Genomic DNA, 23,725 nt, shown 5'->3' on the forward strand with positions numbered 1-23,725 from the left:
GCTCTCGCTGCTATGTAAGGAGCGTCCTCTATGCATGACTTACTCGCTGCTATGTAAGGAGTGTCCTCTATGCATGACTTACTCGCTCTCGCTGCTATGTAAGGAGCATTCGCTATGCATGACTTATTCGCTCTCGCTGCTATGTAAGGAGCGTCCTCTATGCATGATTTACTCGCTCTCGCTGCTATGTAAGGAGCGTCCTCTATGCATGACTTACTCGCTCTCGCTGCTATGTAAGGAGCATCCTCTATGCATGACTTCCTCGCTCTCGCTGCTATGTAAGGAGCGCCCTCTATGCATGACTTACTCGCTGCTATGTAAGGAGCATCCTCTATGCATGACTTACTCGCTCTCGCTGCTATGTAAGTAGCGTCCTCTATGCATGACTTACTCGCTCTCGCTGCTATGTAAGGAGCGTCCTCTATGCATGACTTACTCGCTCTCGCTGCTATGTAAGGAGCATCCTCTATGCATGACTTACTCGCTCTCGCTGCTATGTAAGGAGCATCCTCTATGCATGAGTTACTCGCTCTCGCTGCTATGTAAGGAGCATTCGCTATGCATGGCTTACTCGCTCTCGCTGCTATGTAAGGAGCGTCCTCTATGCATGACTTACTCGCTGCTATGTAAGGAGCATCCTCTATGCATGACTTACTCGCTCTCGCTGCTATGTAAGGAGCGCCCTCTATGCATGACTTACTCGCTGCTATGTAAGGAGCATCCTCTATGCATGACTTACTCACTCTCGCTGCTATGTAAGGAGCGCCCTCTATGCATGATTTACTCGCTGCTATGTAAGGAGCATCCTCTATGCATGACTTACTCGCTCTCGCTGCTATGTAAGGAGCATTCGCTATGCATGACTTACTCGCTCTCGCTGCTATGTAAGGAGCGTCCTCTATGCATGACTTACTCGCTCTCGCTGCTATGTAAGGAGCGTCCTCTATGCATGACTTTCTCGCTCTCGCTGCTATGTAAGGAGCGTCCTCTATGCATGACTTACTCGCTCTCGCTGCTATGTAAGGAGCGTCCTCTATGCATGAGTTACTCGCTCTCACTGCTATGTAAGGAGCATCCTCTATGCATGACTTACTCGCTCTCGCTGCTATGTAAGGAGCGTCCTCTATGCATGACTTACTCGCTCTCGCTGCTATGTAAGGAGCATCCTCTATGCATGACTTACTCGCTCTCGCTGCTATGTAAGGAGCATCCTCTATGCATGACTTACTCGCTCTCGCTGCTATGTAAGGAGTGTCCTCTATGCATGAGTTACTCGCTCTCGCTGCTATGTAAGGAGCGTCCTCTATGCATGAGTTACTCGCTCTCGCTGCTATGTAAGGAGCATTCGCTATGCATGGCTTACTCGCTCTCGCTGCTATGTAAGGAGCGCCCTCTATGCATGACTTACTCGCTCTCGCTGCTATGTAAGGAGCGTCCTCTATGCATGAGTTACTCGCTCTCGCTGCTATGTAAGGAGCATTCGCTATGCATGGCTTACTCGCTCTCGCTGCTATGTAAGGAGCGCCCTCTATGCATGACTTACTCGCTGCTATGTAAGGAGCATCCTCTATGCATGACTTACTCGCTCTCGCTGCTATGTAAGGAGCGCCCTCTATGCATGACTTACTCGCTGCTATGTAAGGAGCATCCTCTATGCATGACTTACTCGCTCTCGCTGCTATGTAAGGAGCGTCCTCTATGCATGACTTACTCGCTCTCGCTGCTATGTAAGGAGCGTCCTCTATGCATGACTTACTCGCTCTCGCTGCTATGTAAGGAGCGTCCTCTATGCATGACTTACTCGCTCTCGCTGCTATGTAAGGAGCGTCCTCTATGCATGACTTACTCGCTCTCGCTGCTATGTAAGGAGCGTCCTCTATGCATGACTTACTCGCTCTTGCTGCTATGTAAGGAGCATCCTCTATGCATGACTTACTCGCTCTCGCTGCTATGTAAGGAGCATCCTCTATGCATGACTTACTCGCTCTCGCTGCTATGTAAGGAGCGTCCTCTATGCATGACTTACTCGCTCTCGCTGCTATGTAAGGAGCGTCCTCTATGCATGACTTACTCGCTCTCGCTGCTATGTAAGGAGCATCCTCTATGCATGACTTACTCGCTCTCGCTGCTATGTAAGGAGCGTCCTCTATGCATGACTTACTCGCTCTCACTGCTATGTAAGGAGCATCCTCTATGCATGACTTACTCGCTCTCGATGCTATGTAAGGAGCGTCCTCTATGCATGAGTTACTCGCTCTCGCTGCTATGTAAGGAGCGTCTTCTATGCATGACTTACTCGCTCTCGCTGCTATGTATGGAGCGCCCTCTATGCATGACTTACTCGCTGCTATGTAAGGAGCATCCTCTATGCATGACTTACTCGCTCTCGCTGCTATGTAATGAGCGTCCTCTATGCATGACTTGCTCGCTCTCGATGCTATGTAAGGAGCATCCTCTATGCATGACTTACTCGCTCTCGCTGCTATGTAAGGAGCATCCTCTATGCATGACTTACTCGCTCTCGCTGCTATGTAAGGAGCATTCGCTATGCATGGCTTACTCGCTCTCGCTGCTATGTAAGGAGCGCCCTCTATGCATGACTTACTCGCTGCTATGTAAGGAGCATCCTCTATGCATGACTTACTCGCTCTCGCTGCTATGTAAGGAGCATCCTCTATGCATGAGTTACTCGCTCTCGCTGCTATGTAATGAGCGTCCTCTATGCATGACTTGCTCGCTCTCGATGCTATGTAAGGAGCGTCCTCTATGCATGACTTACTCGCTCTCGCTGCTATGTAAGGAGCGTCCTCTATGCATGAGTTACTCGCTCTCGCTGCTATGTAAGGAGCATTCGCTATGCATGGCTTACTCGCTCCCGCTGCTATGTAAGGAGCGTCCTCTATGCATGACTTACTCGCTCTCGCTGCTATGTAAGGAGCGTCCTCTATGCATGACTTACTCGCTCTCGCTGCTATGTAAGGAGCGTCCTCTATGCATTGCTTACTCGCTCTCGCTGCTATGTAAGGAGCGCCCTCTATGCATGACTTACTCGCTCTCGCTGCTATGTAAGGAGCATCCTCTATGCATGACTTACTCGCTCTCGCTGCTATGTAAGGAGCGCCCTCTATGCATGACTTACTCGCTCTCGCTGCTATGTAATGAGCGTCCTCTATGCATGACTTACTCGCTCTCGCTGCTATGTAAGGAGCGCCCTCTATGCATGACTTACTCGCTCTCGCTGCTATGTAAGGAGCATTCGCTATGCATGGCTTACTCGCTCTCGCTGCTATGTAAGGAGCGTCCTCTATGCATGACTTACTCGCTCTCGCTGCTATGTAAGGAGTGTCCTCTATGCATGACTTACTCGCTCTCGCTGCTATGTAAGGAGCGCCCTCTATGCATGACTTACTCGCTCTCGCTGCTATGTAAGGAGCGTCCTCTATGCATGACTTACTCGCTCTCGCTGCTATGTAAGGAGCGTCCTCTATGCATGGCTTACTCGCTCTCGCTGCTATGTAAGGAGCGTCCTCTATGCATGACTTACTCGCTCTCGCTGCTATGTAAGGAGCGTGCCTTCCCTTAGTAATGAGTGCTGCATCCGCAGCAGTGTGCGTAACTTAAAACGCGATCAGTCCTGTGAAGCATAGCGGCCGTGAGCAGCGCGGCAGCCGCAAGACCACTACACGCCAATGGCCTGGAATGGGGATTTCAGGAGAGGACGCATATTTCTGCCAGATTGATGGAGCTCCGCTCTGCCTTCAGACTCCCAGCAGCGATCGCCGCTGGGCGAAACCGCCGTCTAATTACTCTGTACAGCACTGTGATCTAAGGCAGCGCTGAACTGAGGACAGCCGTGTGGGAGGGAAAAAATGTAAAAAAAAAAAAAAAAAGTACAATTTATTTAGAAAATAAACAAATATATATATATATATATATATATATATATATATATATATATATATATATATATAAAAATAAACTTTGGGGGAGTGATCAGACCCCACTAACAGAAAGCTCTGTTGGTGGGGAGAAAAGGGGGGGGGGGGGGGAATCACTTGTGTCCTGAGTTATACAGCCCTGCAGCAAGGCCTTAAAGCTGTCTTGGCCCAATTAGGGAAAAATGGCCTGGTCACTAGGGGGGTTTAACACCGCGGTCCTCATGAGGTTATTGCATCATCCCCATTGTTCTTGTCTTCTCTTTCCATCTGCATGTTCATACCTATTCACAGATTCACGACTGGGTTATACGTGCGCATTTATATGTATGCGTGTGTGTGTATGCGTGTTTCTGTGTACGTCCTCCAAATGGCAGCTTTACATCTCCAGTCTAGGGAATAATAACAACAACAGTAAGAAGAATATTTTGAGACGGCAGAGTGCAAATGACTCCACAAGCAGAGGCTGCAGTTAGTCTATTCACCACTAGATGGCGATTTTACAAACAGGAACTGATGTACCACAGCAGGAAGAGAAGTTGCAGGAAGTGGAGAGACCACGTTGTTGGAAGAGGTAATTGTGTGATTGATGTTATATATGGAGTAGAGCAGAGGTCGGGGTGGACATGCTTTGTTACAGAGGATGTCAGTGTGGAGTGGAGCTGTGACTGGCTGATCTTGTATGCCATGGAATACTGAGCCCATAAGATCCTCGTGGAGCAGCTCCCACCTCCAGCTGGCGCCTCACACGTATGCACACTCTCTGTGTTACCTTATCTCTGGATTTCTATTACTTCTTATGCTATAAATCATGCAGATAAATACACCTGTCATTATTTGTGTTTATTACTGCAGTCACAGGAGTTTTTATGTCCTGCAGAGGGAGAGGGTGGAGTCTGCACAAAGATGATGGGGGGGGGGGGGGGGGGTTACAGTTAGGGGGTGGAGCCAGGTAACAAGGGGCTCATCATGTGCCAGAGCCATAAGTAATGATAATTCATAGCTAATTAGCTGCAGGCCTCAGCTCCTTTCTTCCTGTATCTCCAGCTGTTTTCTCTTCACATCCTCATCCATCTACCGCTGCCGGCATTGCTGTAACCTCCCAGGAATGTGTGCATGGAGAGGAGGAGAGAAGCACCAGATGATGAGGAAGGCACACTGGGAGAGAGGACTGTGGTGCTGAATGTGCAGATATCACAGCTTATGGGACATTATCACCCCCTAGCAATTTGTTCTTTTCTGTGCTCTGATTATTACTATTAATATCTTACAGCTATAATTTGTTATCCATTTCAGAACTGAGATCTGAACTCAAAGAACAAGAGACCTATGTGAAGGGTGAGGAACTATCTATGGAGGAGAATGACATGATGGGGACAAATAAAGAGGAAGAAGAGACATTTGTGAGGAGTGATCAGCATTCTTTTAAGGAGAGTGACATAATTGGGACGATTAAAGAGGAAGAAGAAGAGACCTATGTGAGGAGTGATTCGCTGTCTATGGAGGAAAGTGGCATGGGGAGAGTTAAAGAGGAAGAAGAAGGAGAGGCCTATGTGAGGAGTGATCAGCAGTCTATGGAGGAGGGTGGCATGATGGGGACAACTATAGATGAGGACCCGCTTACGGCGGGTAGAGTAGGTGAGTAATCAACATGAATTAAATATTGAATATCTTTAGTTATTATGACTGTCACTGCTCACAGGCCGGACATATTAGCGGTTATGCTATGTACTCATGTTGGATTTTTGGTATTGAAAACTTTCATTCTTGATTGTATTTGGTGACAGCTTACTAACAATAACAGTACAGACACCCTGATTGCTTTGGAGTGCCCTGTTCTGTTTTGTCACACATAGGGTTACCAGCCTGTAATAAACTGATAATGGTCGCTGTACATTACTGTACACAGATTGTTCACAGTAGGGGTGAGTTTGTGTTACCGGCCTGTAATAAGCTGATAATGGTCACTGTACATTACTGTACACAGATTGGTCACAGTAGGGGTGACTTAGTGTTACCAGCCTGTAATACGCTGATAATGGTCACTGTACATTACCGTACACAGATTGGTCACAGTAGGGGGTGACTTAGTGTTACCAGCCTGTAATAAGCTGATAATGGTCACTGTACATTACTGTACACAGATTGGTCACAGTAGGGGTGAGTTTGTGTTACCGGCCTGTAATAAGCTGATAATGGTCACTGTACATTACTGTACACAGATTGGTCACAGTAGGGGTGAGTTTGTGTTACCGGCCTGTAATAAGCTGATAATGGTCACTGTACATTACTGTACACAGATTGGTCACAGTAGGGGTGACTTAGTGTTACCAGCCTGTAATAAGCTGATAATGGTCACTGTACATTACTGTACACAGATTGGTCACAGTAGGGGTGAGTTTGTGTTACCGGCCTGTAATAAGCTGATAATGGTCACTGTACATTACTGTACACAGATTGGTCACAGTAGGGGTGACTTAGTGTTACCAGCCTGTAATAAGCTGATAATGGTCACTGTACATTACTGTACACAGATTGGTCACAGTAGGGGTGAGTTAGTGTTACCGGCCAGTAATAAACTGATAATGGTCACTGTACATTACTGTACACAGATTGGTCACAGAAGAAGTGACTTAGTGTTACCGGCCGGTGTTAAGTTGATAAAGGTCACTGTACATTACTGTACACAGACTTGTCACAGTAGGGGGTGACATAGTGTTGCCAACCTGTAATAAGCTGATAATGGTCACTGTACATTACAGTGAAATCAGGGTGCTGTGGTTGTTCCAGGGTGTCGGCGTGGGTGGGCACAATAGAGACGTATTGTGCCACCGGAGGGTGGAGAGGAGAGTGGGAGCCGCACAGGAGGGATGTTGTGTTACCGGCCTGTAATAAGCTGATAATAGTCACTGTACACAGACTGGTCACAGTGGGGGTGACTTAGTGTTACCGGCCTGTAATAAGCTGATAATGGTCACTGTACATTACTGTATACAGACTGATCACAGTAGGGAGTGACATAGTGTTACCAACCTGTAATAAGCTGATAATGGTCACTGTACATTACAGTGAAATCAGGGTGCTGTGGGTGTTCCAGGGTGTCGGCGTGGGGGGGGGAAGGAGAGCAGGAGCCGCGCAGGAGGGACGTAGCTATACTACAGTGGGTTGCAAAAGTATTCGTCCCCCTTGAAGTTTTCCACATTTTGTCATATTACTGCCACAAACATGAATCAGTTTTATTGGAATTCCACGTGAAAGACCAATACAAAGTGGTGTACATGTGAGAAGTGGAACGAAAATCATATATGATTCCAAACATTTTTTACAAATAAATAACTGCAAAGTGGTGTGTGCATAGTTATTCGGCCCCCCTTTGATCTGATCTTTGATCTGAGTGCAGTCAGTTGCCTATAGACATTGCCTGATGAGTGCTAATGACTAAATAGAGTGCACTTGTGTGTAATCTAATGTCAGTACAAATACAGCTGCTCTGTGAGGGCCTCAGAGGTTGTCTAAGAGAATATTGGGAGCAACAATACCGTGAAGTCCAAAGAACACACCAGACAGGTCAGGGATCAAGTTATTGAGAAATTTAAAGCAGGCTTAGGCTACAGAAAGATTTCCAAAGCCTTGAACATCCCACGGAGCACTGTTCAAGCGATCATTCAGAAATGGAAGGAGTATGGCACAACCGTAAACCTACCAAGACAAGGCCATCCACCTAAACTCACAGGCCGAACAAGGAGAGCGCTGATCAGAAATGCAGTCAAGAGGCCCATGGTGACTCTGGACGAGCTGCAGAGATCTACAGCTCAGGTAGGAGACTCTGTCCATAGGACAACTATTAGTCATGCACTGCACAAAGTTGGCCTTTATGGAAAAGTGGCAAGAAGAAAGGCATTGTTAACAGAAGGCATAAGAAGTCCCATTTGCAGTTTGCCACAAGCCATGTGGGGGACACAGCAACCATGTGGAAGAAGGTGCTCTGGTCAGATGAGACCAAAATGGAACTTTTTGGCCAAAATGCAAAACTCTATGTGTGGCGGAAAACTAACACTGCACATCACTCTGAACACACCATCCCCACTATCAAATATGGTGGTGGCAGCATCATGCTCGGGGGGTGCATCTCTTCAGCAGGGACAAGGAAGCTGGTCAGAGTTGATGGGAAGATGGATGGAGCCAAATACAGGGCAAACTTGGAAGAAAACCTCTTGGAGACTGCAAAAGACTTGAGACTGGGGCGGAGGTTCACCTTCCAGCAGGACAATGACCCTAAACATAAAGCCAGGGCAACAATGGAATGGTTTAAAACAAAACATATCTATGTGTTAGAATGGCCCAGTCAAAGTCCAGATTTAAATCCAATCGAGAATTTGTGTCAAGATCTGAAAACTGCTGTTCACAAACGCTGTCCATCTAATCTGACTGAGCTGGAGCTGTTTTGCAATGAAGAATGGGCAAGGATTTCAGTCTCTAGATGTGCAAAGCTGGTAGAGACATACCCTAAAAGACTGGCAGCTGTAATTGCAGCAAAAGGTGGTTCTACAAAGTTTTGACTCAGGGGGCCGAATAATTACGCACACTCCACTTTGCAGTTATTGATTTGTAAAAAATGTTTGGAATGATGTATGATTTTAGATCCACTTCTCACATGTACACCACTTTGTATTGGTCTTTCACGTGGAATTCCAATAAAATTGATGCATGTTTGTGGCAGTAATGTGACAAAATGTGGAAAACTTCAAGGGGGCCGAATACTTTTGCAACCCACTGTAAGTATAGCTAGAGCCCTAAGGATCTTTAAATTTTCCTCCAGGGCTCCCCATTGGTCTATTCACAGTCCAATGGGAATACTCCTCCTAATAGACCAATGGGGAGCCCTGGAGGGAAATTTAAAAATGCTTTGTGCTTTTGCTATAGTTGGTATAGCTACAGCTACATCCCTCCTGCACGGCTCCCGCTCTCCTCCCCACCCACTGCACCTATTGTGCCCACCCACGCCGACACCATGGAACACCCACAGTACCCTGATATCGATGTAATGTACAGTGACCATTATCAGGTTATTATAGGCTGGTAACACAAAGTCACCTCTTCTGTGACAAGTCTGTGTACTGTAATGTAAAGTGACCTTTATCAGCTTATTACGGGCCGGTAACACTAAGTCACCCCTACTGTGACTTAGTATAGCTAGAGCTGCGGCCAGGAGTGCTGGGTGAGCGGAGATTTCCAATCAAGGTAACAGAGGGACATTTCCGAGGATAGAGGATATTAGCGTGGGGACTTTTTTTCAGGGCTGTGGAGTCAGAGTTGGAGTCGGAGTCGAGGAGTCGGAGTTGGGGCAATTTTGGGCACCCGGAGTCGGAGTTGGAGTTGGAGTCGGAGTCGTGGTTTCATAAACTGAGGAGTCGGAGTTGGAGTCGGACCGACTCCACAGCCCTACTTTTTTTTAAAGGTAAGTATTCATGGTTAATTAAGATCAATAAAGGACTTTTTGCTGTAGTGTTTTTATTTCTTTTAACTCTTAGTGAAAATGGGTAAGGGGTACATACTCATTTCTCCTGGGGAGGGGGCTGGCATCTGGAGGTTCCCTTCTTAACCACCTCAGCGGTATGGACGAATATATCCGTCCATCACCGCCGGAGGCTGCCGCTCAGGCCCTGCTGGGCCGATTTTTACAAAATAAAAAGCAGTACACGCAGCCGGCACTTTGCCAGCCGCGTGTGCTGCCTGATCGCCGCCGCTCTGCGGCGATCCGCCGCGAGTAGCGGCGAAAGAGGGTCCCCCAGCTGCCCGAGCCCTGCGCAGCCGGAACAAAAGTTCCGGCCAGCGCTAAGGGCTGGATCGGAGGCGGCTGACGTCAGGACGTCGGCTGACGTCCATGACGTCACTCCGCTCGTCGCTATGGCGATGATGTAAGCAAAACAAGGAAGGCTGCTCATTGCGGCCTTCCTTGTTTATTCTGGGCGCCGGAGGCGATCGGAAGAACGCCTCCGGAGCGCCCTCTAGTGGGCTTTCATGCAGCCAACTTTCAGTTGGCTGCATGAAACAGGTTTTTTTTTTATTTAAAAAAAACCCTCCCGCAGCCTCCCTGGCGATCTTAATAGAACGCCAGGGAGGTTAAAGTGGACTCCCAGATTCCACCATGAACCCCTCCCCGGGTGTCATTAGCCCCACCTCCTCCTGGGGCACTGGAGGTGGGGTAGAGCCCCTGGTCTATGGATTGGAAAAGGGCTTTTGAAATAGGGGGAAGCTTGGCCACCCCTCTCCTCCAGAGCCCTCCATACTATGGATGCGGCGGGGGGCTTCACATTCTGGCTATCTCAGCCTGCATGGGGACAAGGAGTTAAAAAGGCACGGGAGGGGGGACCCCACTTCATTTTTTTTTTATTTCACACTCTGAACATTTTATATAAAAAATAAATTCATTTATATACATGTTGATACGTTATCTGTCATTTTACCACATTCAAATAGCTTTTTTCCTCAAATTTTAATATCGATTTTCTCAAAAACTACAAGGTATTTTTGAGAAAAAAATTACACTTGTTCCCACTGCATACACTGCAAATTTGCCTCGTAAGCTTCCTCCAATCAGCTTACAGAGGCGGGTAGGGAAGGGACGCAGGTGGGGAGCCGCTCTATAGAGGAGGCGGGGTAGCGGCACTGAGTGGCATCCTAAAGGTAAACGGCTGACTAGCGACAATCTGTATGTTGCTAGTCCGGCGGTTTTTATATTGGAGGGCACAGCAGAGCGCAGGGGGGCCTGGGGGCTGGGTGCACACTATAAGGACACAGAGGCTGGGCATTGTGTGCAGAATGTGTCTCAGTGTCCTAATATTGATGGCAGAAACCCACCTCGGGTTCTCTTTCAAAAGTCATTTTTAGGAGAAGGAAGATAGATCTTTTATTTTCACCTCGGGTGTCCTTTAATGCATAGTTATCATATACATGCAACCAAGAATCATAGCTCAGGCTGCAGATCACTTATTAAGCATTCACCACCTTTTGGTCATCCACTATATCACGGTGCACTTTAAGGGTCACCCAACAGTAACAACTCCTGTGCCCAGCACCACCAGGGACCATGCTCACCTTATAAACTTGCTGCCCTGACCCACAGACAGCATCCTCAGCGCATATGCACAGTCCTGGTCTGGTTGTCAGCTTCCCAGCCTGCGCTCTCCTAGTCTTCCTGCACTGGATATGCTTTACCTCATACAGTATATTATTATTATTATTTATTGTATTTATAAAGCGCCAACATATTACGCAGCGCTGGACAATAAATAGGGATGCATACATTGCAACAAGGGGTGACAGACAGAGAGGTAGCAAACGGTTATACAACATAGCACAAGGTGTATAAAATGCGGTTTACAGAGACACGGCAAAATAAGTACGAGTTAGTCCATGAGAAGGGTGTAATTGCCGGGGTAGTAAAATTAAGAAGGACACACTAAGGGAGGGGGGAGGCCCTGCCAAGGCTTACAATCTAAAGGGTGGGGGGACACATGTTCTGCCAACTAGATAAAACTCCCATAGCGTAAAACCATTTACTTGATCGTATATTAAACGCTTTACCACCACAGGTGTAGATATCTAGGCCCTTTTTTTCCACCCCTTCCCCACCAGGGGCGTAGATATCCGCACCTCCCGCCGCTGTCCGCGCTCCCGCTGGCTCGTGCGCGCGCTCCCGCACTCATGCAAGCCGCTGGCTGCTCGCCCGATTATCAATGAACAGGGAAAAAACAGTCCCGTTCGTTGATCTAAGCCCCCCAGCGATGATCGACTGCTTCTATGAGAAGCAGCGCGATCATTGTGAAAAAAAAAAAAAAGTTTCCCAGCCTAACTGAAATACAAATACATTGTTTTACACTATAAATTAACTCATTACCTCCCACACTCCTCAATTTTTATTTTTGTAATAAAAAAAAAAATTACAATAAAAAAAATACATAAATAGTTACCTTAGGGACTGAACTCTTTAAATATTTATGTCAAGAGGGTATAACACTGTTACTTAACCCATTCGCGTTCCGTCGTTTTCACTTGAGCAATGTTCACCTCCCATTGATTAGCCTATAACTTTATCACTACTTATCACAATGAACTTATCTATATCTTGTTTTTTTCCGCCACCAATTAGGCTTTCTTTGGGGGGTAAATTTTGCTAAGAGCCACTTTACTGTAAATGCATTTTAACAGGAAGAATAAGAAAAAAAAACCGGAAAAAAATCATTATTTCTCAGTTTTCAGCCATTATAGTTTTAAAATAATACATGCTTCCATAATTAAAACTCACGTATTGTATTTGCCCATATGTCCCGGTTATTACACCGTTAAAATTATGTCCCTATCACAATGTATGGCGACAATATTTTATTTGGAAATAAAGGTGCATTTTTTCCGTTTTGCATCTATCACTATTTACAAGTTTAAAATTAAAAAAATATAGAAATATTTCATCTTTACATTGATATTTAAAAAGTTTAGACCCTTAGGTAAATATTTACATGTTTTTTTTTTATTATTGTAATGTTTTTTTTTTATATTAAACATTTTATTTGGGTATTTTTGGGAGGGTGGGATGTAAACCATAGATTTATAATGTAATTGTGTGTTCATTTTAAATTTTTTTTTACTTTTAGTTGTAGTTTTACTTTTTGGCCACAAGATGGCGGCCCTGAGTTTGTTTACATGACATCACTCTAAGCGTAACACACGCTTAGAGTGGAGCATGGGGGAGGCAACAGCCAGAAAAGGCGCAGCTTCTGAGAGAAGCTGTCGCTTTTTCAGCGGGGGAGAGGAATCAGTGATCGGGCACCATAGCCCGATTCACTGATTGCCTGGCTAACGAACCGCGGGACGGTAGCGCGCATGGTTCCTGGACGTAGTTTCTACATCCAGGAACCAAAATAGGTTAATAAACTATGGGCTTGTAATTAGGGATGGACGCAAAACTGAAAAAAATGCACCTTTATTTCCAAATAAAATATTGGCGCCAAATATTGTGATAGGGACATCATTTAAATGGTGTAATAACCGGGATAAATGGGCAAATACTTTTCATGGGTTTTAAATACAGTAGCATGTATTATTTAAAAACTATAATGGCCGAAAACTGAAAAATAATATTTTTTTCTCCACATTCTTTCCTATTTTCCCATTAAAACACATTTAGAATAAAATAATTCTTGGCATAATGTCCCACCTAAAGAAAGCCTAATTGGTGGCGAAAAAAACAAGATATAGTTCATTTCATTGCGATAAGTAATTATAAAGTTATAGACGAATGAATGGAAGGAGCGCTGAAAGGTAAAAATTGCACTGGTGTTTCAGGGGTAAAACCCCTCAGTGGTGAAATGGTTAAAAAAATAGCGCTACTCACAAGCATCAGTAAATTCAAGCATGTAAAACTGAGGACGTCTCCTCCGTACACTGATAGTTCCAGGAGATGTGAAAAGAGTTCCAAGAGTAAGAAAGCCAAATTGAGAGTCTATAAAAAAGGAACTCATAAGCAGTATCTCTATAAAAAGATTTTTAAATGGTATTTCATAAGCACTATGACAACGCGTTTCTCGGCAACAGCCGCTTCCTCGGGTCAAGTTTGTGCCACAAAAGGCCATTGTCCGGGTCTGGGGAGCACTGAGATCTCTTAATTTGGCTTTCTTACCCTTGGGCGCCTCCTGGAACTATCTACTGCAAAATACCCTACACTAGTAGGATTGTATCGTACAATTTATTGTGAGATGCCACCTTATTTGGAGCAGCAACCTATTCTCTACACCTGAAAGGCTGAGTGGAGGCGGTACTTCTCCTCATGCCCTCAAGAGTGGTTGCATCGGTTTACAACCCACACTTGTGAGTATATATTTGTTTCATCCATTCTAATCTTATACAACCAAACGATATTACACCAGATTGGGCTCCTGGTGTCTTTTTCCTGTTTTACCAGTACGAAACCTCCATGTACTGAGACACTTCAGGGAGCAGATTACTGGTGGTTTATATCAAAACACTAGTGGTGGTGACTATGGGTCAAGGAAGCTATCACACATGGTGAGAGCTGTTCCTAGTGGTGGACTCCAACTCCGACTCCAGGTACCCAAAATTGCTCCGACTCCTCTACTGACATGTTGACTCCACAGCCCTGCTCAGTGATTGGAGTCTTAGTAGAAGCTGTGTGCAGTTTCTAGCAGAATGTTCTTTTTCAAATCCAGACTTTGAGTTTTGAGCTCCCATACTTTCTTTAGGAAATCTTTTTTCTGTTGTGACGCTAGTTTGCTCAGTTCCCCCCAAATTACCACCTTTTGTGCTGCTCACCCCATTCCCTGAGAAGTGTCACTAAGTAAGTTAGTTTCAGGCCTCCTTCACAGTAGGACGTTGCGTTTCGGTGTGACGTTAAGGTTGCATAATGTGGCCCTAACGCAACGCTTATAGACTTTAACTTGGACGTTTTCTTTATGATGGAACGAAAACGAAGAATGCGTTGGATTTATATTCTTTTAAATATTACTAAGAATGTGCGACACAAATAACGCAGCAGATTTATTACTAAACGCACATCCCGCAGCACTGTCTAATAATGCTACACGTTACACACAAACACAACGTGTGCACTGTGAATGTCGCACAGACTTAGTATTGCTGTGCGTTAGTCTGCGTTGAAACATTTTCTAACGTGCGACTTTAACGTTGCACTGTGAAAGAGGCCTGAAAGTGTTGAGATAACAACTGTTTTACAGAATGCGCTATTTCTGTTTTAGATAGTAAAGAGTCATTAAGCCTCCACCTCGACACCCTTGGAGCTAAAGCCCAACTTGAGTGTAGCCTAAACCAGAGCGTGGTCTGACCGTGACATTTTCGACAGCATCTGTGATGTTCTTTTTTAGGGATGCATCCATGAATAGGAAGTCAAGCCAGTAGTAAGTCCCGTCCCGTGTGGGAAAAAGTTGTGCTACCGTCTCTAGGACAGCGCTGGGCAAACTACGGCCTGCGGGCCGGTTATGCGATGTATATGCATGTAATATGCCGACACATCCCAGCAGCGTGTCATGTGATGCCCCGTTGCCATGGAGATGCGACACTGGAATCGTCGATCAGGTTAGTTTTAAAGGGGAACTTCAGCCTAAACAAACATACTGTCATCAAGTTACATTAGTTATGTTAATTAGAATAGATAGGTAATATAATTTCTTACCCACCCTGTTTTAAAAGAACAGGCAAATGTTTGTGATTCATGGAGGCTGCCATCTTTGTCATGGGGGCAGCCATCTTTTTGGCTGGAAGGAGGTGACAAGGAGCAGGAGACAGAGTTCCAACTGTCCTGTGTCCTGATTACCCCTCCCAGCTGCATGCACTCGGCTTCAAATGTCAAATTCAAAATGTAAAAAAAAAAAAAAGAATTGCACCAAAACAGCAGAACGAGAACAATAACATCAGAAACCCCATAATGCTTTGCAGAGCATAAGGGGAAAAAAGCCCGGGCAGTTTTCTTCTGTGCAGCTAAAAATGAGGCTTGTATAAGAGAAACAAAGTTCTGATGCTGTGAAACTGTTAAAGAAACACCAAGCCTTTTCAGTGCTGCTGAGTTAATTTTTAGTCCGGAGGTTCACTTTAACCCTCTGTTACTGCCCGCTTGCAACTCTGCAGGGAGGGAGGGGGGAGGAGGAGAGGAATTGAAGAAATGTAGTCCGCAGCGTGCATCCCAGGCCACACAAAGTTTGAACAGCCTTGCTGTGGGACGATGTGCTCTCCAGACATCCCATAGGTTAGTATCAATAATAAACTGAGGATCATCTGTGAGAGCCGGTGGGCCAGAACCCAGAGAGGCATTACAATCACCCAAAATAATCATCTTGCCCTTCCTATGGAGAGCTATTTTTTATTGAAGTATTTATATAGCCCCAACAAATTACGCAGCGCTGTACAGAGTATATATTGTCTTGTCACTAACTGTCCCTCAGAGGGGCTCATAATCTAGTCCCTACCATAGCCGTATGTCTATGTATGTATCATGTAGTGTTTGAATCGTAATCTAGGGCTAATTTAGGGGGAAGCCAGTTAACTTTTCTGTATGTTTTTGGGATGTGGGAGGAAACTGGAGTGCCCGGAGGAAACCCACACAGACACGGGGAGAACATACAAACTCCTTGCAGATGTTGACCTGGCTGGGATTCAAACCGAGGACCCAGCGCTGCAAGGTGAAAGCCACTATGCCACCGTGCAGCTAAACAACACAAAACTGGTAATAAGTAATAAGATACACAATACCAGATCATACACTGGAGTGGTAGTGCTGATAATACAAGTTTACATTATTCTGGGTATTTTATTTATTTTATGTAAGTAATGAGAGACATATTTCTGGCCCACTGATGGGGCATAGACAATTATAAACATATAAACCTTCCATCCTCACCTCTAATGATCTTGATGAAGTTGAACATAAGGCTCTTATGTAATATCTCTGCTCCATTCGTGTCACCACCCCTCCCCCTAGACCAGGGGTAGGGAACCTATGGCTCGGGAGACAGATGTGGCTCTTTTGATGGCTACATCTGGCTCACAGACAAATCAGTAGGGGTTGATTCACTAAGCTACACTGCTCAAGCAGCGCAAGTAAAATTTTCAAAGTAGGCATGTTACTGCTGTAGCGTGCACTTCTAACTTACTCACACTCCCCCCAAAACCAACAGCTGCTCCAATTGTGCCACTCTAAACCCTGTCAGGTTCAGTGACTTTGTAGGACGAGATCCCTGCACTTTTATTGGCCCAATAGGCTGCCTGTCACTCGACAGGCAGCCTATTGGGCCAAAGTGTGGGATCTCGTCCTACAAAGTGAATCAACCCCCAAGTCCACTAGCTAATTGTACAAGCTGTTAGTCGGTATTTCTCCTGTCTGGCTCTCAGGGAAATCGCTGATGTTGCTGAAACCCAAGAGAAGCTGAAGACGTGTCTGACACTTCCGCTGTCTGGCAGATCAACTGTAAACACATTACCATGGCAACAGGGATGTGAGCCCTCTGCTGCGCATGCACACTGTCGTAGTTTGAAACATATTGTATGGCTCTCTGGGAAATACATTTTAAAATATGTGGCGTTTATGGCTCACTCAGCCAAAAATGTTCCTGGCCTAGACTGGCACAACCCTCTCTCCTTGTGTATCATACTTGATTGTGCACTCTGATCACAGAATAATGGGAACTTATTATTGAGACTGCTACTTCAGTGTATGATCTGGCATTGTGTATCTTATTGCTTATTACCTATTTTGTGTTGTCGGTCACTCCTGTTATCATTATTTTATCATAAATAATAATATAACTGCCACCCTTTTTTTTCCTGTGGTACAGAGGCATAGAAGGCAGTTGGATAGGCTCAGTGACAGTATTTGGGTTCTCTATGTATCTTAAAGAACCAGTGACACCCATGCTAACCTAGAAAAAAAACCACATATATGTCGATAAATACTAGTTCTGCTTACATAACAGATGTATTGCACTGTCCACGTTGTGATTCCTGTGAATTTTATAAAGGAAAAACAGAAAATCCTATACTAGACAGTTTCCATCTTGGTTACTTTTGAATGAAGCTAATCCTGACATCATTTCCTCCCTCTCTCTTGTTTCTCCTCTTGCTAATTGTGTATTTGTTACCCTCCCTCCTCCCAGAGTCTTCAGACACTCCCACTGAGGTCTATACTAGGAAGTGCTCTGTCTTATGTCATTAGAAGTAGGGGGAAATAAAGAGAAGAGAAGGAATATGTTATAGATAAAAAGACTGCCCCAGCATGCAACTGTTTTGCCAGCCAATGGCATTGGCAATTAAAGGGCCAGTGCTCCTAAGGTATGTGATAACTCCAAACCATAACAGTAGAAAAAGTTTTAAATGCAGGATTAGCATCTTTATCATTGAATACACTCAGACCAGTTGCTGTTGAAATTTTGATTTTTATGGTGCCAATCCCGCTTTAAAGTGGGTTTGTTGCAGCATGACAATATGTGCCGGCATATCTTTATATTAAAGGCTAGCTAAACGTCTCTTGTTGGGCGAGTTAAGCCCTTTTACATTATGAGTGACAACATTGACTGAGGGTGTGGATTGACTTTTAGGAGGACACTGCTGGCTATTGGGAGGGGAACATGCCCCAGGACTATTAGTTTGTGTGAGCAGCCATCAATTCGATGGAGATACTAAAAGGCAAATTTAAGTCTTTAAGCAGTAGAGAGACGGGAGAGAAAGGGGTCCAATTGCGAGATAAGTGATGTCAACCGTCTCTGCGCTTCTGTCTGTCCAAACCAACCAGAGAGTCTGTCTGTTGGCCAAGTGTGCACCTGTGATATACTGAGCCCAGTAGGACCAAACGCAGAGTCTCCTGGTTGGTGTTGCTATAAAGATTTATCAATAAAAATATTTGAAGTCAGTAAAACAGAAAACCATAAAAATAAGAGATGAACAAACATAAAATAATTTGGCTGGAAGCCAAGGGAGAGCTATAACCGGTCCATATCTCTAACAAGATTAACATAAGCTGCCCCAAAAAAAGCTGCTATTATTGGGGGACGAAGCACTGTATGCTGAGCCCAGGCAGTGTTGGGTCCAGTCCCCGAGATCCATAGTTAGGACGTCAGGATGTGTGCTCCTAATCCTTAGATAGGTTTGATGCAACGAATGTTTGCATGTCTGCACTATGCATGTTACAGGGCCAGAGTTAGGACACCTATGTTTACCTGGGTACTTCTGCGCAGTATAGGTGACTAAGCATAAGAATGCATTCTTCTGTGAACTAAGACCCCGGTGTAACGATAGGTGTAACACAAAGAGGGTCTGATTACCGGTGATCTGCAGTATCACTGAGAATGCAGATATATACCAGATTATTGATGATCTGCAGTATCACCGATAATCAGATATATCTCTAACCTCTGGACACCTGAGTGACAAGTGAGTGTTTGGTGCAACAGCAATACTTTGAGGACTGCACCTCAGGAGCAGGTACAGAAGCAGTAAGGAGTACTGCACAAATACAAGTGCCTTCCGTTAGCCTGGACTCTCCTGGGGGTGGAGTCAAGCTGAGAGTGGGAAGGACAGAACGTGAGTGACACCAATGAGGAGTGTCACTGACAGCTCTGTGAACTTTCTCTAACTGGGAAGATAGTTCTCGAGGTCGGGCAGGCCAGGTCGTTAACACACAGACAGATAAGGTACAGAATCAGAAGACAGATGCAGAATCTAAAGGCAAGCAGAGTTTGGCAACGGAGTATCAGAATGGCAAAGGTACAAAATCAGAGATCAGAAGAATAGTCAGGGAAGCAGAAGGTCATAACAAATAATCAACAATGCCTAAGCTAAGCTGTGAGCTCCCTGGTCATCAACACCTTGGAAACTGATCTAGATGATAATACAGATAACAGAATTCCTAGTCTAAGGTGTGAGCTCCTTGATCATCAACACCTTGGAAACTGACTAGATAAACACAGATACTGACAAGGTCTGAGTGCTACCACGTAGTGATCGCAACGCCAGACACCAGAGAAATGACCAGCACCCAGTGTATATACTCAAGCGCTCTCCAGCGCCTCCCCTAAGTGCTGGACCAATGAGAACTACTGAAAACGTCAGCTGACCAGCTGGGTCAGCTGACTCTCTTCTGGCTGTCATATAAACTCTGCCTCTCAGCGCGCGCGCGTCCTTCTGAACCTGTGTGGACTATCAGTCCCAGCCATACCAGACATGTCTTGCAATGTATCCGCCGGCTTAAACGCGGGGGCAGCCGCACCGCCATCCGAGCATGCGGCGGTTTCCCCGCGTTCAGCCACACTGTCAGTATCAGGCCCATGCGCACAGGCTGCCGCGTCGGACGCGGATTCCGCCGCCCTGTGCACAGGGCATGCGGCGGTTTCTCCGCGCTCCGCCCGGCCAGTGGACGCGTGCCCCTGCACGCGGAATCAGCCGCCTCACTCTGAGCACTTGCGGCGGCTCTTCCGCGTTTTCTCACAGTACCCCCCCCCTGAGGAGTGGACTCCGGACAGCTCCTACCAGGTTTCTCATGATACAAAGCGTGGAACTCTCTTCTCAATTTGTCCGCATGCATGCGACATTCAGGTACACATGTTCTTTCCTCAATACCATACCCTTTCCAGTGAACTAGATACTGTACTGAGTTCTGTACTAAACGTGAGTCTAAAATTTTCTCTACTTCGTACTCAGGTTGGTCATCTACCATCACAGGAGGAGGAGGAGTGGCACCTACATGGACTGCGGGTTTAAGCAGGGACACATGAAAGGATCTAACCCCACGCATGCTGGCAGGAAGACCAATGGCATAAGTAACATTATTGATCTTCCTGGTAACTGGAAAAGGACCCACAAACCTGGGACCCAACTTGGCCGAGGGTTGTTTCAGGGTCAAATGACGTGTGGACACCCAGACCAAATCTCCTGGTCGGAACTTCCACTCTAAAGACCGTCTTTTGTCAGCTTGACCTTTCTGACTTTGAAAAGCTCTTTCCAAATTATTCTTTACAATCTCCCAATTGTCCTTAAATGATCTTTGCCAAGCCTCCAGAGCTGGAAACGGAGTGGAAGCTACTGGCAATGGGGAGAACTTGGGCAACTTTCCAGTCACCACCTGAAATGGCGAAAATCCAGAGGAAGAGCTTTTCAAATTATCGTGCGCAAATTCTGCGAACGGCAAGAATTTGACCCAATCGTTTTGCGCATCCGCAACATAACATCTTAAGAATTGTTCTAATGACTGATTCACTCGCTCAGTCTGACCATTGGTCTGTGGGTGGTAGCCCGATGAAAATGACAGATCCATGCCCATTTGATGGCAAAATGCCCTCCAAAATCTAGAAATAAATTGGACTCCCCGATCTGACACTATGTTTTCCGGAATACCATGTAGTCGGAAAACGTGGATGATGAAAAGATCGGCCAGTTCCTGGGCCGAGGGGAGTCCTTTCAAGGGCACAAAATGGGCCATTTTACTGAAGCGGTCGACTACCACCCAAATGACTGACATGCCCTCAGACTTCGGAAGTTCCCCCACAAAATCCATGGACAAGTGGGTCCACGGTTTACTCGGGGTGGGCAAAGGCTGCAAAGTTCCTACAGGTGCCAGACGGGAGGGTTTACTCTTTGCACATACTGCACACTCCCTTACATACTCCTTGCAGTCTGTTGCCAAAGAAGGCCACCAAGCACACCTAGCAACCAAATCCTGTGTTCTAGAGGCCCCAGGATGTCCAGCATTCTTGTGCGAGTGGAACATTTGCAATATTTGGAGGCGAAAGGGTAGTGGCACAAACATAACCCCCTCCGGCTTTCCCTCAGGAACATCCTGTTGAAAAGGACCCAAAGTCTCCCTCCAGTCTTTCCAAGTTTCCATGACTGCCAACACAATCTTCTGTGGAATAATAGTCTCTGGGTCTGAGGGCTGTGCTGTCTCTGGCTCAAAGCATCTGGACAGGGCATCTGCCTTAACATTTTTACTACCGGGAGTGTACGTAATTATAAACCTAAATCTTGAGAAAAACAAAGACCACCGAGCCTGACGGGGGCTCAATCTCTTAGCCCCCTCAATGTATTCCAAATTTTTGTGATCTGTGTAAACCGTAATAGTATGTTCTGCTCCTTCTAGCCAATGGCGCCATTCTTCGAAGGCCAATTTAATCGCCAGCAGTTCCCTGTTGCCTATATCGTAGTTTTTCTCTGCTGGTGAAAACCTACGAGAGAAATAGGCACACGGATGTAATCTTCCCTGCAACCCAGAACGCTGAGACAGCACAGCCCCTACTCCAACCTCTGAGGCGTCTACCTCAACAATGAAGGGGAAAGAGGTGTCTCAGAATGGGCGCAGAGCAAAACAGCTCTTTTAAAGTGGAGAAAGCAACCAGAGCCTCTGGGGACCAGTTTTTAGTATCTGCCCCTTTTTTTAGTGAGACTGGTAAGGGGTGCTATGACAGTGGAATATCCCTTTATGAACCTTCTATAGTAATTAGCAAATCCTAAAAATCTCTGAAGGGATTTCAGGCCCACTGGCTGAGGCCACTCTAACACAGCAGAGACCTTAGCAGGATCCATCAAAAGACCCGAGGTGGAAATTATGTACCCCAAAAAAGCGACAGAAGTTTTCTCAAAGATGCATTTCTCCAATTTGGCGTAAAGCATGTTCAGTCTTAGCTTGTTCAGTACAAACTTGACGTGTGTCCTGTGCTCAGAGAGGTTGTTTGAGAAAATAAGTATATCATCTAGGTACACTAGAACAAATTTGCCCAACACCTCCCTGAATACCTCATTAATTAGTTCCTGAAAAACGGCCGGGGCGTTACACAACCCAAAAGGGCATCACCAGGTATTCGTAATGCCCGTCGGGCGTGTTAAAGGCCGTCTTCCATTCATCGCCCCTTCTAATTCGCACCAGGTTGTATGCCCCCCGCAAATCCAATTTCGAGAAGATCTTAGCGTTGGTGACCTGCGTGAATAAATCGTCTATCAAAGGTAATGGATAGCGATTCTTTACTGTAATCTTATTCAGACCTCGGTAATCAATACACGGCCGTAGGCCTCCGTCTTTCTTTTTAACAAAAAAGAAACCTGCGCCAGCAGGCGACCGGGAAGGGCGAATGAACCCCTTGGCTAAATTTTCACAAATGTACTCCTGCATGGCCACTTTCTCTGGCCCAGACAAATTGTAGAGATGACCTCTAGGGGGGCATACAACCAGATCGGAGATCAATAGGACAATCGAAAGGGCGATGTGGAGGTAACTTATCAGCGGCTTTGGGACAAAACACATCCGAAAACTCAGAATATTGTTCTGGTACTCCCTCCACATGAATCCTGGTCTGCCCCAAGGCCACCTTCACCAAACAGTGATGGAAACAATGGGCTGACCAGCTCGTTAGCTGACCCGTGGCCCAATTTATCTGAGGGGAGTGAAGGTGTAGCCATGGCATGCCAAGGATGACTGTGGAGGTTGTCATGTGTAACACAAAAAACTGCAACTTCTCTCTGTGCAGCACCCCTATAGTGACTTCCACCTCTGGTGTCTGAGACAGAGGACGGTTTCGTTGCAGGGGGGAGTCATCCACTGCCGTAACCTGGATGGGTGGTTCCACTGGGGTGAGAGGAATACCCAATTTTTTAGCAAATTCGTAATCCATAAAATTGGCTGTCGAGCCTGAATCAACAAAGGCCTCAGAGGCCTCAGATTTATTCTCCCATGTAATCGTACAAGGAAGAAGTAATCGTTTATCTTCTAGGGGTAAAAATTGTACGCCTAGGGTATTACCCCCAACTACTCCTAGGCAGTAGCGTTTCCCGACTTCTTTGGGCAATTCTGTACTCTATGACCCCCCTCTGCACAATACAGACACAACTGTTCTGACATCCTGCGTCTCCGCTCCACCTGGGACAATCTTGACCGACCAATCTGCATTGGCTCAGGTGGAAGTGAAACTGGAGGAGGTGGATTCACAGGAGGTGCAGCGTAGGACACCATCTTTACCTGATTTCTACCCCGAGTCTGCCTTTGATAGCGTTACCTACGGTCGATCTTAATGGCCGCAGAGATGGCCTCATCAACGGTTTTAGGTTCAGGCTGACTTAACATAAGGTCAGAGACTTCATCTGATAATCCTGATAGAAAACAGTCTAAAAGAGCATAGGTGCCCCACCTGGCTGAAACTGACCACCTCCTAAATTCAGCTGCGTACTCCTCGACCGGACTCTTGCCTTGACGCAACAACTTGAGCTTCCGCTCAGAAGTCGAGGCA

The 23,725-nt window shown here is 46.0% G+C and overlaps 1 protein-coding gene across 1 annotated transcript in view; it reads left to right on the top strand.

Moving 5' to 3' along the window:
* Positions 1 to 23,725, top strand: part of LOC137525345 (zinc finger protein 721-like) — a 103,988-nt gene that overhangs the window by 71,783 nt on the left and 8,480 nt on the right. The window contains exons 10-11 of the mRNA XM_068246400.1: positions 4,466 to 4,509; positions 5,232 to 5,573. Of these exons, the coding sequence (XP_068102501.1) occupies positions 4,466 to 4,509; positions 5,232 to 5,573 (386 nt within the window). The remainder of the gene's footprint in view (positions 1 to 4,465; positions 4,510 to 5,231; positions 5,574 to 23,725) is intronic.

The sequence above is a fragment of the Hyperolius riggenbachi genome, chromosome 7 (assembly GCF_040937935.1).
Source record: "Hyperolius riggenbachi isolate aHypRig1 chromosome 7, aHypRig1.pri, whole genome shotgun sequence".
Classification (NCBI taxonomy): domain Eukaryota; kingdom Metazoa; phylum Chordata; class Amphibia; order Anura; family Hyperoliidae; genus Hyperolius; species Hyperolius riggenbachi.